This window comes from Xylocopa sonorina, chromosome 15, assembly GCF_050948175.1.
Source record: "Xylocopa sonorina isolate GNS202 chromosome 15, iyXylSono1_principal, whole genome shotgun sequence".
In the NCBI taxonomy this organism is placed as follows: domain Eukaryota; kingdom Metazoa; phylum Arthropoda; class Insecta; order Hymenoptera; family Apidae; genus Xylocopa; species Xylocopa sonorina.
In genome coordinates, this window is record NC_135207.1 from 584,410 (window position 1) to 601,389 (window position 16,980).

At 46.5% G+C, this 16,980-nt stretch overlaps 1 protein-coding gene across 1 annotated transcript; it reads right to left on the reverse strand.

The window, feature by feature from the left end:
* Window positions 1–15,630: 15,630 nt before the first annotated feature.
* On the reverse strand, window positions 15,631–16,280 carry LOC143430851 (uncharacterized). Its single transcript, XM_076907287.1, has 2 exons — window positions 16,189–16,280; window positions 15,631–16,063 (listed from the first exon to the last, which is right to left on the reverse strand). Exons 1-2 carry the CDS (start codon window positions 16,278–16,280, stop codon window positions 15,631–15,633), a joined length of 525 nt encoding a protein of 174 aa, XP_076763402.1.
* Window positions 16,281–16,980: the final 700 nt, after the last annotated feature.

The window sequence follows — 16,980 nt, forward strand, 5'->3', positions numbered from 1 at the left end:
CGCGGAGGACTCGGCGCGGCACACTCTTCAGGAGTGTCCAGCCTGGGAAGTGCCGCGTCGGGTGTTAGCGGTGGAGGTAGGTCCGGACTTCTCGTTGCCGAGCATCCTTTCGGGGATGCTTGGTCGCTGGAGCGTCTGGCAGGCCATGATCTCCTTTTGCGAGGAGGTTATGGTCGCGAAGGAGGCCGCCGAGCGGGTTAGGGAGCGATCCCTGTCAGCTTGACGTCGCCTGCGGGGTCGGCGCCGTAGACGTTTGCCCCGTTCCGCCTCAGGGGGGGTGGGGGGGGGGGGGGGGGGGCTTCCACCTTCTGGTGGAACTCACTCCTAAGAACCCTTCGGAGAGCGGGACTTCGCCACCTTCGCCGCGCCTGCGGGCCACGATGGTGGCCGCTACGCCTCATTGGCCACGACTCGGCATTTGTCGGATCGTGGTATCGGGTCTGACGCACCCGGGGCACCCAGTCACTCCGGGCCAGGCCTGGCCCGAGGCGTCAACGACGCCCGTGCGGGGTGGACCATTTGGTCGTGCCCCACGTCTTTGCACGGGCATCGTCCGGGGGGCGCGGTCGGTACGATTGGGGGATCGTACCGATCATTGCACGCGTTCCCCGGGGCCGGAGCGGTGGCTGCGTGACCCAGCCATCGCTCATTGTCTCGGACGGGGCAGTGTGTCTCGTCGACCACACTCCCCTCGGGGATGGGGGTCCTCCCAGTCACCATGGAGGACCCCGGCGCGGGAGGGGTGTTCATCCAGAGTTCCCGGTCTCCTCCCAGCAGCGCCGAGGAAGGTCACCGTGGGGTTTTAGCCGGTAAGAGTCCGGCATACCCAGCTCCGGGGGATCCATGAGGATTTCCCCACATTAAAAAAAAAAAAAGGAGGCTTAACGCCATCATTCCATCAGGTCCGGGCGTGGTGTACTTCTTCGTCATGGGCTTTATCGCGCCAGCAATTTCTTCCTCGGAGACCTCGAAGTCCTGCGACCAGATGTTCGGGTCGATTGTTAATATATTTAAATTTCACGCTTTCCGGCGGGAAGAGTGTGTCGACAACTCCTTCCAGGAACGAAGTCTCCATAATTTCCATCAACGGGATTCAATTTATTCATTACGATTTTATAAGGACGTCCCCCACGGGTCCTCGCGCAGCGTTTGAAGCAGCCTGTCCCACGCTGGTGCTTTCGACCTTTTAATGGCGGCTTGTAGCTCTATTTCCTTCTCTTTGTAGATTCCGTAGAGCCACTCTCTTCTCTCCGGAACGAAATTTCTCAGTTTTCGATATCTCGTGCACTTTCATCATTCCACCAATACACTGGGTTACGAGGCAGATTTGATTTTAATTTCAGCATGCTTGTGTTGCATGCCGAGGTCAACGTCCTCGTAAACCATTCAACCTCCCTCCCGATTACGGCCTCTTCGGTCGGCCCGTCCAGCCAGGTAGCCGCGAGGATCGCCGCCACAAATGCGTCTTCGTCCATGCGTATCAGTGACCATTTATTTTGGTTTTTTCTCGCTGATCTGCTTTCTTGAATCCAGGATATGTTGATTCTGATATACAGATGATCCGATAACGTTTCAGCCGTATCCAGTTTCCAACTTGAAACTATACGAGCGGCGGCGTCGTTCGCGAACGAGAGGTCGACCTTACTCTCACCCTGTTGACGCACGCACGTACTGGCAGATCCTTGATTTAATAATTTTAAATTCGTCGATGCTGCCCAGTCCATCGTAGAGTTGCCGCGTTGATTCGTCCTGGTCGAGCGCCATAATATTGAACGGCCGTTGAAGTCGCCCAAAACGAACGTTGGTAGGTGGGCGTGGCGTCTTACACCCCCCCCCCCCCCCCCCCGTCATCATCTAAAAGCCGGTCGAAATTGTGTAACGACCAGCTCGGCGCCGCGTATAATCCGATTACGACGCAATCCGACCACGAAACGGCGACAAAACCTCGCCCTCGCGCGATGAGCATAATCGGCCGGATACGTGTCGGCGTTTGCCTGGATGATCGCGATCTTTCCTTCCGTATCACTTATCCACGACGGTGTCACGTAAAATGTTATAAGGTGATTTTTAAAAATAAAATGCAAGTGAGCAATCGCTCACTCGATTCTTTATTATAATATTTGAAATACAAAGCGATAACTTTTATCAAGAGTTTTAACAGTATAGATCGGCAGATTAATCAAGACTAAAGACTGGACAATTTCCAGGTCTTCTTATACTACGTAGTTTTAGGATGGTGGAGCAAGCACTTCGATCTTATTTCGTGGGAATCGGGGTGTCAGCAGGATGCGTACCAGTAAGGTGATAACTCTAATCTTATTGATTGGAAATAAAGTCTTCAATCTTATTTCTTGGGAATAAAGTATCAACAGGATGCGTGCCAGTAAGGTGATGACTCTAATCTTTATTGATTGGGAATATTTCTTGGGAATAAAGTATCAACAGGATGAGTGCCAGGAAGCTGACGTTGGTTTAATTATTGATACCTCTGGTTGAAAATGTATTTGACATCACAACGGCTTGTCGTGAATAAAGTACGGTTCTGCCACAACGACCAATTCGACCACACCGCTTTTGTAAGCTTTCGTTTTTCATATTTATTATTTTTTATTATATTATTCGTTATTCATATTTCTCCTTTTCTACGGGGTTTTTCGTCGCGATTTTCTTCTTCTCCTTCGTCGGTTTTACTTTTTCGACGACTGGTCTTGCTGGAAGAATCCTCTTTTTCTCCTTCGCGGGCGGCATCGGCTGACACACCTTTTTTCCCGTACGGTGATCCGCTTGCCACCCCGTAGTCTTGCATACGGGGCAGGTAGCGCTTTTCGCCTTGCAGTTTACGGAGCGGTGTCCCTCTTTCCCGCATCTGTAGCACCAGCATCTGTGGTCGTCGAGCTTTGTGTATTTAGCGAGCACATGCCCGATTTCCCAGCATTTGTAATAAATTAATTGGCGCTTCTCCAGCCCCTCCACCTTCACGAAAGTTCATCCTATTCGGATTTTCCCGCTTTCCAGAATCTTTTTGGCAGCCACGAATGAGCATGTAGGGACACTGAATGAGCATGTAGCCCAGGGGTGTCAAACTCAAAAGCTAACTTGGGCCAAATAAACGATGCTTAACTTTAGATGGGCCGCAAATAAAAAATCAATATTCATAGAAACAGATATTTTTATTTTGACTAGTACATTGTAATAAACATATATGAAGTTAAATTATTATTTACGTCCTGATACTTGACATCTCTTCTCTGATACTATCTTTCCTATTTCGGGAGAAATTTTATTGGCCGAAACTACTTTCAAAATTGACCCAACGTGAGCGTTATTAATACAGTTTCGGACAGGAGATTTATTTCCATTCCTAACAGAAAATAATTGCTCGCACTGATAAGTACTTTCAAACATAGAAATAATTTCATATGCGAATTTTCCTCGTTCCATATGCGAGAACGTACCTCGCTATAGTAGGATAAACCTGAATATGTGCTATCTAATTCACCAGGAAAGCAGTGAGTTGTCGTTAATTTAAGCCTCGAGATCTTATAAAATTTACAACTTTTTTTATATATGACAAAACATTCTCCATTTTGATTACCTTCGTGCATAGTACTTCTTGATGTATAATGCAATGCATATGATGAATTTTTGAACCGTCAATTTCACTAAGTTTTTGTTGTAGTAATGCTACGAAGCCGTTGTTTTTCCGGTCATGGAAGGAGCGCCATCTGTAGCTACAGAATTTAATTTTGACAGAGGTAGATTGTATTTTTGCAGAAGTTCAAAAACATTATTAAATATATCATGTCCTGTAGTAGTACCATGCATCGGTATTAGTTCCAATTAATTCCCCAAAAATGGTTAAATCCTTGTCGCAAGCACGAATAAACACAGCTAATTGAACTATGCCACCAATGTCTGTACTCTCATAACAGGCGATGGAAAAACTTTCAAAACTAGATGATTTTGCTTTGATCTGATCGATCCTAAGTCGGTAATTCTTCCCGCAACTGTATTTCGAGACAAAGACATTGTTTGAAAAGCCTTCGAATTTTCAGGACAAACAATTTCTGCGGCTTTAATTAAACATTTCTTGATGAAATCACCTTCAGTAAAAGGCTTCGAGTGTTTAGCTATCAACTGGGAAAAGACGTAACTAGCATGTTCCGTCTTTTCATTTTCTTGCAATACTTTACTAAATATTGACTGTTGTTTTTTCATACCGAGCTTAAGCTCCTACAACTTTTCTTGTCTCATTACCTAATCCTTCGTAGTTATCATATTTTGATTGTTGTTTTTCGTAATGACGTTTAATATTACATAACTTCGGTACATTAATGGTACTATTGCAAATCAAACATACTATTTTACCATTTACTTCACAGTACAAATATTCCAATTCCCATTTTACTTGAAATATTCGATGTTCGTTGACGATTTTTCGTTTAGTTTTATTACCACTTGGCTTCGATATAGACATACTGAATACAAAGGACTGAAATAAATAAGAAATTGTTAACAGAAAATAATAAAACATTTTAATTACAATATCAATGTTTTGTCTTGATTATTAACTTATCCAGCAGAGAATAACTGCAGAAATCAATAAGCGTAATATAAATTAAGCAGTAATCATAACCACTTGTAAGATAACGTATATATAATTACGTCTCCCATTGACTCCATTTCAGCCAATTAGAATTTTATATTTTCGCGCATACCGCGCATGCGGCCCGCGGGCCGCGAGTTTGACACCCCTGGTGTAGATATTATCAACAATCCAAAAACACCGATCCCAGATGAAACGTTCATCCAAACAATAGACGCATTTTCATCATACGCGGACTCCATCTGCATCGCAATGTGTCCTCTAATCATTGTTATCTGTTCACCATCCAAACTAACGTCCAATGAGTATTGTCTTATAAATGTGGCATAGGCTTCCGAGCTCAATCGGATCAATTCGTGTGGGAAATTTGTTTCACTCCTCCACGTAAACGACACTTTACTTTCATGTAATTTCACGAATTTTCTGAATAACAATGGTGGTATACAGTCACTATTTCTCAAGTTTGATATCGTAGTTGAGTAGTATAGCCTCTCTATAATAGTCAAACCCTATTTATCTACCCAATTCCTATACATCCTGTTATTTACCAATAAGAGCTCTGCACAAGCTAAAGACAAAATCTCTCCAGATTGCATTGAGTTTGTCTGGTTTGCTAACGGTCGCATCCATGATGGCAAGCTCTGCATGAATCCATCCCCAAATTGCCTCCCAATCCATCCAACGCCTTTGACAGCCAGTCTTTGCACTATAAATCCAAGTCCTCTAACCATGGAAACAGCAAATGATGAGACGTATTCACATGCTCCACTGATACAATTAAATACAGTGGGATGGGAACCATAGTAGAGACTCTTCTGATACTTTTCCCTATCCAGGAAACTATAAAGGGTAGCTTGTCCACGGACAGTGGACCCTTCGGAAATCCCCGGTTTATGGCTTCCGCGTGTGCCATCGAGGCCGTTAGAGAAAGTTAATTATCGCATGCCTGGAAAATGTTAAAAGCTTAAAACGGTTCCTCAAAAATGGTTTGATTGCTGCGCATACCATAAACCGTGCTAGTCATTTGTAGCGAAAGGTCTTCTATTGAACCTTACTGCTAGCCGCTACATGTCCTTGACTACCAGACACTTTCTCCAGGAGCATTGTATAAAGGTGCAGCGGTATTCTTGCTAATATCGGAAGGTCGGACATTATCAATTTCTCCGAGGTAAGACTTCCATAATAAGGAAGAATACCACAGATATAGCCAGTATTTGAGTCTGCCATTGTGTAAACTCTAATACCTCATTTAGTGGGTTTTTTCGGGTTATACGTAATAAAAGAAACCCGACCTTTGAATTTGTTAACGGACTCATCTACACAAATTTCTTCCCCCGGTGTAAAATACTTCAAAATTTTGGAATTGATATACTCAAGAAAGCAACTTACTAGCTATAAACGTGTTTTTGGACCTGCATTTGTTGTTGGAATTGTTTTTACATGAAGCATCCAAAAAATCTGGTTGAATCTGTCTCTGGTAAATTTGTTGGAATAAGAAGGAATGTAACTAATATCATTTCGAGACCAGTACTCTTGTAAATTTGCCAATGTCATTGTCCCCATATTTATTATAACTCCAATAAATGCCCACATTTCTTCGGTAGTCACACTGTCCCAAGATCGCCATATCGAGTATTGTGATAGCGTTTTGTTCTGTAACTTTCTTCTAACGTAATTATTTGTTTCAGTAACTATTTCATTCATTAGTTCATCAGTAAAAAACAGTTCGAAAAAATCCAACGGTTCTTTCTTGTCTGCGAGTATGTGCTGTCCTGCAGGAGTGTTGCCGGCTATAAACGGCATTCTCGGGGATATTTCTTTGGATTATCGACAACTAGTCCATTCAGAACTGTCGGATCATGGGTCTTCTGCAGCATCACTATCGCTGTCACTTTCACTGTCTATTATTCGAATCTTTCGTCTTCTTACACCTCTTACTTCATCACTATCATCATCACTCCTCGTGTTCTCTATATCGTCCAAACGACTCTGTATATCTGTAATTTCCTCATTTAGTGACAGTAAAACAAATTCATCTTCACTTGATCTTATTTAATTGTTTTGGCAACAGCCATTCGATCTGTGATAATAGCTGCAACACATCAAGCCTATAATAGTTCTCCAAATCACTCTTGCAATAATTTCCCTGCCTTCTTAGTTTCAGCAGTGTTTCTGCTGCTGATGCCATATCTATTCCGTTATCCAAAATAGGCTCCTGCCCGCTAGGCGTAATGTACCACCCTGCATCTGTTCTTCCGGTTCTACTCTTCCTTTGTTTAGATGTGAAGACATCGATTCTTCTTCTCTTCAACCTGTTATCGTAGTACAACCCTTGTTCATTGCAGTACAACGTGGTATATGGCTTGATCACTTCTAAAAAAATCAACGACTACCCTGCAACCCGGCACTGTTATCGACTGACCGACTATGTCAATGCATATTAACCACACGTCGTGGAGTAGAGCATTTATACAAAAACTCACTCGACCCGACTCTAATCGATGGATCCGGATTTTGAAGTCAGTTGAAAAACCATCAATAGTCACCTTGATAACCTTCGGTGGTATAATTATATGCTCAGCATCCTTCTGACCAATAGCCGGCTATATTTTGATAGTCTTGTCTATTTTGGCCCTTATAGCAGATACATCCATATGAGAAGCTAGTATCTTCGCTCGATTCACACTAGTTACTGTAGCGCTCAGATGAATACAAATATAACTAGTGTTCGGTCGGATAACAAACAAATCGACTGCTAATACGCTAGAATCATTAAGATTGTGAACTTCGTCTAAGGGTATGTAATCATAACTCCTAGTCAAATTGGTTAACTTCTGAAGCGCTTTCCCATAGGTCATCAAAGTTAAATATTTGTCACCATTACCAATCGTCTTACTACAAGTTTGATTCTGCTGTTCAAGATACTTTACTGTATAATTATTCGCACCATACTCGGCCATATTAAGTATTTTACTTAGACGGTCATATGCATCAGCCATTACGGCCACTGTTGGCTGCAAAAGTAATGTTCTCTTAGACCTTGGCATCAGTTCCATTAAATGCTTTGTAAAGTATATGGTTTTTCCCGTGCCAATTGGTGCAGAGCATGAAAAATAGGTATAAGTACTGTCATACTTTTCATTGATCGCTTCTGACGCCGCCGCCTTAAAAAAAGCATCTGTTACAATCTCAGGTCTTATATCAGGAGCCAGCACCGTTAAGGTTCTCACAGGCGTCGTTTGCAACATATTGTTTGCCGCACTACTAAGATCTCGCGTCTCTGTCCTACCTAATCCATATATTGAGACCAATTTACCACGCGAATTATTATTAAAATTATTATTATTAATAATTAAGAGAGTCATAGTTCCTCTGCTGTTTACCCGCACTTTTTTGAATTTCTTCACGTTGATATTCAGAGCACTGAGCAGAGATCACATTGCGTTAGCATCCTTGGGGGTCATCGCAATGCTTTGTTTTAATTAGACAGTCGGATTCCCCTAGTCCGTGCCAGTTCTGAGCTGAGCGTTGAATGGCGGCTGAAGAGGATGACAGCTATGGCGAACCGCCGCTGAAGTCTCACAGCAAAGAAGATTCGTGGAAGGCCAAGGCACGGGACCGAGCTCGGATTCCGGATTACGCATGCACGAAGCAGCAGCCCGTTCAGCTCACCCAGGCCCGATATTTATTGTCTGCCCTACACCAAGACGGTGATTGGGCGTGGTTCCTGACCCAGACGGAATCTACCATCTACCAACCAGTTACACCCACCTCACTGAAACGGGCGATGGAAAAATCCAGATGTGCCGCGGCGCTTTTCCTGCGGGTGAGTCCTTCAGTTACTCCGTCGGAGGGGACGAATCCCAACTGCCGGAGCATCCACGGGGAACCTCGGGGAAGCAAACTCACTACGTGTACGCGAACGCGCTCACTCTGACCCTTTTTGAATTGGATTGGACCAGTTTGGTCAAATTTATTGATGGCCCAGACTGTCCAGCCTCAGTCTAATTCAATTTTGCTCTACGAAAGTGTCTCGGACTCGCTTGGGCAAATTAATAATGCACCAAACCTCCGAGTCCCAATTTAATTCGATAGCCCCAGAGCCCCGTTAGCCATCGGGTAAGCCTGACGCCCAAGTTCCACCACGAGGAGGTGGGGATGGGTACTTCCTGGACACCCGGGTTCTGGAACCCACCCAGGCCCGGCATGTCAGCCAAACCCACTTCCCGTCCAAGCCCGACACACCTCGCTCCTCAGAACCAATCCTTATTCCGAAGTTACGGATCCAATTTTCCGACTTCCCTTTCCTACATTAATCTATCGACTAGAGGCTCTTTACTTTGGAGACTTGCTGCGGATATAGGTACGAACTGGTGCGACACCTCCACGTAGCCCTCTCTTGGATTTTCAAGGCCCGAAGGGAAGATGCGGACACCGCCGCAACTGCGGTGCTCTTTGCGTTCCAAACCCTATCTCCCTGCTTCCGTTGCCGAGTTCCGGAATAGGAATTCCGGATTCCCTTTCGCCCAATGGGTGTGTAATTTTCGCTCACTTTTTGTATACGTCTCTTTCGATTGTTGCTTTTAGTACACCACATTTGCGTAAGATTTCTCTTAGGGCCTAGGATTGACTGACTCGTGTGCAACGGCTGTTCACACGAAAACCTTCTCCACATCAGTCCTCCAGGTCCTCGCTAAAGTATTCGACTCTCCTACTCGTCAGAGCTTCATGAAGGATCGACACTTGCGTGCCTTCCCACTTGCCACTGACGGTGGAGTATAGGCACAGTGTACAGTAGCGAAGCTTTCTGTCGGCAACTGTGATGTCGGTGTCCCAAAAAATTGAGTGCGCATGTGCGTCAGAAAAATTCAGATCGCAGTGCCATCTGGATTTCAATCACACTTGCATTTTTTTATTCTCTATCTGCCCAACTTATTTTTACGTTTAGTTAATCAAAATTTAATAAGAATACAAATGTATTACTTCTAATACTCTGAAAAATAGGGGAAGAAAGCAAAAATGAAAAAAATATAAATTACACATGTTACTATGACTATAAAAATATAAAAACATAAATATTATACAAGATAAATAAGAGAAAATATAGTGAAAAATACAAAAAATATATTATACATTGTATATTTTATTTTAAAATTTATTTTAAAGTGACTTTATATATACTTAATACCTATATATACAAATATATCGGTAACAAACATATAATATCTTAAAAGTAAAATAGATAGATATTATTATTTGAAATATATATATATATTGCAACCTATTTTTTTATTTCTTCCAACATTTTATTTCTTCCTTTCATATTTCATATTTCAGCTACCCGATGTAAATAACTGCAAAGTACGAATTGAAGTAATGCCATTGATTTTTGTAATTCTTTATAAGTTCGTGGATTTGAAAAAAATAATGACAAGGCAAATTTTTTAGACTGTGAATCATATCTTCTGCCACGTTTACTTTTACATTGTGCGTCTATTTGTCTAGCTATTAACATCTTCTGGTAATAACTTATAACCTAGTTCCCTCAAATTTTTATATTCATCTTGTCTACTCGTGGTGATTGGTTTTTCCTTCTTTTCCTTCACATGCAATCGCCGAATTTGTCCATGCAATGCTCTATTTTGGGCTGTTAATTTTTTGACTTGTTCGCATAATTTTTTTATTCTGAGACTATTATCTAACAATTTCTTTGTACGAGTCGTCACCAGGCACCTCAGCCTCTGTAATATTCAAATCTGTCAGATTCATAAAAAGGATTTTTAAATATATGATATACAATTATATAATTATAAATTAGCTGACACAAAACGAACAACAAAATAATATGAAATAAAATAAAATAAAATACAGTAAAAGTATAAACTTACGGTTTCATTACTTCTATCTCAAAATTACTGGTAGCAGAATGGCAGGTTATTATATGCTAGGTATTATATGCTGAAAACAATATATAACAGGTATAATTTATAAAATTAATAATTAAAAATACAAAAATTCATTATTCCGTTAATATATATTACCTACTCCCTTCTGCAATTTTTACAGCCTCTTCCACACATATATTACTATAACAAAAAATATATATATTATAGAGAATTACAAAAAAATATAAAATATAATTTTAATTATTCTATTAATATATATTACTTAATCTCGCCTTCAACTTTTACAGCATCTTCTGCACATGTTATTTTGCCTGCTAAGAAAGAGAGGGAAAGAAAAACTAAAGAGCAAGTGAGGCAGAAGTTCAGATGGCAGTGTGATTCGGAATTTATTGACGCGTCTGCGCATTAAATTTTGTACCACACAAAATCGTGCTACTTGCGCTACCTCTGCGGCCAGTCTCACTCGTACATTCTGGAAAAAGTCATACGTCCTGCGACCCTTGTGGGAATCATTCCACAGGATTTGCCACACGTTTATGACTTGTGTTCTTACGCGTGTTTCACCGTCTTCCAATCCATTTTGGATGACGGTGTTCCCTATCCTGGCGTCCCTTCCTCTACGAAGATTGTAGAGGACCCTATGCTGCTGGGCGGCTATGTCTGTGGGGGCCGCGCCAGCCACCACGCACGCACCTTCCCACGATATCCGGCGGTAAGCTCCAGTTACTGCGATCAAGGCGCGACGCTGCGCGGATCTGAGCACCTTCTTCACATATATCTCGCCAGCCTACTGAGTTTACCGAATAGTGATCCGATCTTGTCGCTCAAATACCTACAGTGGGATCTTACTCCCATGCCTGCATCTATATTGACGCCTAGGTACCGTACTACGTGCTTGAATTTAATGTTCTTATTCCCTAAACGGATGGTCGGTGGTCTCGCGGCAAGGTCGGCCTTAGAAGACCAAACGGCCTTGTGTTTCCTGTCAGGGTGCGTGCCTCCTCTTCTTCCTATCGCTGGCCTTTCGATCAAGTCACTCTTGAGGACAATTGTCTCAGCCTTTATGGCCGATACTTCAAGTTTTGCCAGCCTACACCAAAGGAGAATTTGGTCAACAACCTGCTGTCCACTTATCTCCAAATCTCGTCTACTATTATCGCTTACGAGGACTAGGAGATCGTCCGCGTAAGCTACAAACCTGTTCTCAACTAAGGTCTGAAATTACCGCAGGAGATTATCAAACATGAGGTTCCAGCAGGCGGGACCGAGTACGGAGCCTTGCGGGCATCCTCTCGTCGCCTGCTTCGAAACCTGTTCAGAGCCTATTGAGAGTCTGACCCGTCGGCCGTCGAAGTAACTTTTCATTACCTCGAAGACGTTCCGAGGGCAGCCTCGTTCTTTTAACAATTCTAATACTAATGGCCACCAGACATTGTCGAAAGCCCCCGAAATGTCAAAGAGCAGCGCCGCGACGTATCGGTGCTCCGAGACACCAACCATGCGGCGCATCTCCACAATCGCCTTTTTCGTCGACCTTCCGGGCGTGAACCCGAACTGTCGATCAGAAACCATTCCGGGGACCAACGACGTCTGGTAGAGACGCTTCATCAGAAGCTTCTCAAGGAGTTTTCCTACTACTGAGAGGAGACAACATATCGGTCGGTAGGACTTCGGATCCTTCTCATCCTTCCTTTCTTTCAGGAGAACTTGGAGAGAGCTCTCCGGCCCTACGGCGGCCTTCAGCGCCTGGACCTCTACATGGTCCGGCCCTGGTGCCTTTTTCTTCCTGAAAGTTCTTACTGCACTCACGACCTCCGCTTCTGTGAAGCAAGCGGCGCCAGGAGCGTCAGGCGCAAAATGTGCGCTTTCCCTAATCACACGCTGTTCCAGCGTGTCCAGCGTGTGATGAGGAAGGCCTTTTGTGTATTTAAATCATCGTTACAAAACTATCAGTCTTCGGCAATTTACGTGCCTCTACTTCGGATTATGTTCCTGATCTGCCTTCGGACGCTTAAAGCGCCTGAACGTAGTCAGGACCCGTACGACGTCTAGCCTTAGGCTATACGCCTTTTAGGTTTATTGTTGAACCTTAGGTTCAGCTGAGACACTCTAGTTGTTTCGTCGAGGCTGCGGTTCCATAGTTCGGGACTCGCGCGGGAGCCTCGTCGGAAACTGCGGTCTTGACGAGTTCAGGACTCTCACTAGAGTTGCCGGTTGAAGCCGTGGTCCTGTCCAGGACAGGACACTCGTAAGGACCTTTCGCACTCGTGTTTGTGTTTGTGTCTGGTATATGTGCTGTATACCTCCTTCCGACAGCAAACGCTATCGGGGGTACACGTAAATGGAACTCGCCACATTTGTATGGCTTAGCGAGTCTCTTCTTGAGGAATTGAGCCGTCCTTGGACGGGAGTAGGGTCAAAAGTTTGAGTTATGGATCCTTCAGTCGACCGTTGGTGCATCGGAGATGGTCCTCCGATCGATTGCGGACCTTGCGATGGTTTACAGCTCGGTCTACCACCTGAGAGTTATATTCGACCATTTGGCCTTGTTTTGACCTTTTCTTGTACCATCTTACTAGCCTGCAGCTGGCCGGCTTCCTCTACTTCAGCCTTATTTAATTGAATTCTATCGATATTCAGTCTCACTCGGCTAGATATTAGTGTCGGAGACTTTCCCAGGCTACTTGGTCCTGAGACCTCACTTGGCGAGGTTTTAGCGCCAGTAGCTACTCTTAACCCCGAAAAATCTTTCCTTTTTTTATCATTTGATTCTCAAATTGGCTTCCTTGATTTCATATATCCCAGAAATCGGCTGGAACTTGGAGCCTTAAATTTCAATTCATAAATTGACCTAAACGGAAAAAACCGCCAGCACCCGCAGTCACTCCGGGCACCAGCGGCCTGCGGTTATTAATTTCCATTAAATGAAAATAGCCGCCGGCACCTGGAATATATCAAGCATCGGCGGCTAGCGCCCCTAAATTTGGTTAAATAGAGAAGGCCTTCGACCCCTAGAATACCCCAGGAGCCGGCGGCCCGTATTCTACTTTTTATACTTAAACAGCCGCCAACACCCAGAATTTTTCTAAGTGCCAGCAGCGTATTGGTTTTTCGGGTGTAATAAAAAAGGGCCGCCAGAGACTCAGTTTTTACCGAGCGCCAGCTGCCTTAGTGTATGTAGCTCTTGAGGCTTTAGGTCTTTTCGACCTCTATGCTCTGGGATCTCTGTTATTTCGAGATCTGAATATCACCACTTACCGTTTTATATTATTGCATTTATTACTTTCCGGCTACAGGGCTAGCCACTATCCAGTTTGGAAGTAGGATGGATATTACGTCCGTCGGACGTTTGCCACATAAGAGCCGTTTGGTCTAGGACACCGACTCGTGGCAATTCAGTGTTAACTCCTTCTTCTCAATGTCTCTTCGACGCGTGCCACATTTGGGCCATTTGGTCTAGGACGCCAATCCGTGGCAATGCAGTGTTTGCACTGACTGGCCAACAATGCGTCAGCCCAAACGGGGGCACCGTACAGTGCCACGCCTTTCACAACGCCACAATAGAGGCGGTGCATCCGCTCGTCCGGACCGCCAAGGTTGGGCATGATGCGACGCAGATGAGTCGTGAGTTTGTCCAACCTGACAGCCAGACGAGCGAAATGCGGGACGAAACTCCAAGAGCTGTCCAGGTAGACACCAAGATACTTGATGTCCTTAGCTACCTGGACGTCGGACGACCCGATCCACACCAGACACGGGGCCGGAGCACCCCTCCTTCGAAGGCGGAAACAGACGATTTCCGTCTTCTGAGGGGACACTCCAACCCTCATACCCCGAATCCGCGAGGCGATGGCCGCAACGGCGACCTTCTCTCGACGGATGGTTGTCTCCAAGTCCCTGCCGGTGGCTAACACCATCGTATCATCGGCGTAACATGTAAGATGCATGCCGACCGGCAGGGAGACCCGCAGAGCCGCATCGTATCCCAAGTTTTAGAGCAGGGGTTCCAAGACGGACCCCTGGGGTGCTCTACGGCTAATTTCACGCCTAACAGGCCTATCGCGGTCACCGTAAACGAAGGCTCTGTACCGGAGGTAATCTCCGATCATCATCCGCAGGTAGAGGGGCACCTCGTGACTTTCGTGTGCCCAGCGGATAGCCGCCCACAAGAGGGAGTTGAAGGCGTTCTGGATATCCAGTGAAACTGCCAGAGCAACTCCCCCTGGGACCTGGCCGAGTCCCAGAGGGACTTGACGTGAGTGATCGCATCGACGGTCGAATGTCCCTCTCGGAGCCCAAACTGGCACTCGGCCAGGTCGGGTCCATCCCGAGACAGGTGGTAGACGAGGCGATGCTGAATGATACGTTCAAAGAACTTACGAACCTCGTCCAACTACACGATAGGCCTGTAGGCGGAGGGCGACTCCGCGGGCCTGTTGTCCTTCTTGAGGAGAACCATCCATCCCGTCTTCCACTGAAGTGGAATCGTCCACAGCCTGCACAGACGGGGACTGAGGACGCTCAGTGCCAAGACCCAGTCGCGGCCGGGTATACCGTCAGGGCCGGGGGCGGTGTTCCGCTCTCCCATGCATCTGACGGCGCCAGCCAGCTCCTCCACGGACAATTCCAACTCCTGTGACCATATGACATGGTCGACGGATGGACCGGGCGGCGAAACCTCCCCAGATGGGAACAAAGTGCCGACGACCCGCTCCAGGAGTGGAGGGTCCATCGTCTCCGTGAGTGGTGGCGCCCATGGACGTAACTTGTCCATGACAAGTCTTTAAGGCCGTCCCCATGGATCCTCACAGAGCTTGGAGAGGAGTCCGTCCCAGCCCTGAGCCTTGGCACTCCTGATGGTCAGCTGCAGCCATTTCGTGAGTTCGCGATAGTCGGCATACAGCTGTGCCGTTCTCGCCGCGTCGTTGTTGTGTGAGGACGACTCGCCCTGGTGTACTAGCGGCAAGCGGCACCGCAATCAGTACGGAGCCGCTGGATGTTGTCGCTCCGTCGATTGGGTCGAACACGAGGCATGGCCACTTCGCAAACCGAAGCCATAACGTCCGAGAACCAATCCGCCTGCGCGTTAACGTCGACTGGCCCAGCCGGAATGTTCGGCTAGGCCACTGCAAGAACGGCCGCCATCAGAGCGTCCTCATCCATGCCCTTAAGGGACCACCTCCTCTGGTGGTGGGTTGATGGGCGGGTCGGAAGAAATGTGGAGACATCCATGCGAATGTACACATGGTCCGATAGTGTCTCCACGTCGTCGACCATCCAACCCGATACACGGCGTGCGGTCAGGACATTAGCAAAAGATAGATGTACTATGCTTTCGCCCTGGTACCGCATGCACGTGCTGGCCGAGCCCCGGTTTAGCAACCAAAGACCCAGGCCAGCCGCCCAATCCAACACCGAATGATCCCTCTGGTTCGTCCTCGGGGAGTAACACGCAGACGTGTGAGCATTGAAGACCCCGAGTACGAACACTGGATGATCTGCGTGCAAGGAAACGATGTTCTGCAGCTCGTTCAGTAATATATCGAAACGACTGAGGGGCCAGTTCGGTGGCGTATAAACGTCCACCGCCAGACAATCCCCCCCCCCCCATCGACCGCTACGAACCCGTGGGCGCACGCAACAAGCGCTATCGGCCGGATCCGTGACGGGACCGACTAGGCGATCACCACAGACGGGCGCCGGAGAATCCGGTACGGCTCCGTGGCGACGACCAACTCGATCATGCCACCGCAAAGACCTTGAACCATTAGGTCCTGTGCGGCGATGGCATGGTCGAGATTGGTCTGGATGATCTGACCGCGGGGAGACGAAAAACGTTATGCCGTGTCTATGGCCTCCTCCCGGCCAGCATCATCCATGAGAGCGAGAATATCTGTCAGCTCAACCTCGTCTCCAATGTCCATTGGTGATGCAGCTGCATCACCCTCTTGATGGACACAGGAGACCTGGTTCTTCGAGCCTCCCGCACTTCCTCCCTTCTTTATCTGGGCAGCCGATAACAGCTGTGCTCCCTTGCCGTTACGGCGGACCTTAGGTGGGGGGGGGGGGGGCAAGACTTGCCCCCCGTTCAATGGTCCGCGGGCCGCCCTGCCTCCTTGTAGACGAGGCATAATGGGGGAACCGCTGTACAAAGGCCCGCCTTGTGGCTGGTCTCACAACACCTGTAGCACAGATGCGACTAGTCTGCCTGTGCAGTGCACCGCTGGTGGACATGTCCAAGAGCCTAGTAGCGATAACATTGCTCCCGGCGGGGTTTCAACGCCACTACGCAGGCATCAGACCACCCCACCCGGATCCGGTCGGCAGTGACCAATTTCTTGGCCCTTTGGGTGCCGCGCCCTCTTGGCGAAGACCGGATTATACCGGTCTTCATCTCTTCCACCCGGCATCCTCCGGTGCCGGCAATAACCTCGGCCACCTCAGATGAGGTGATCGACTCGTCCAGGG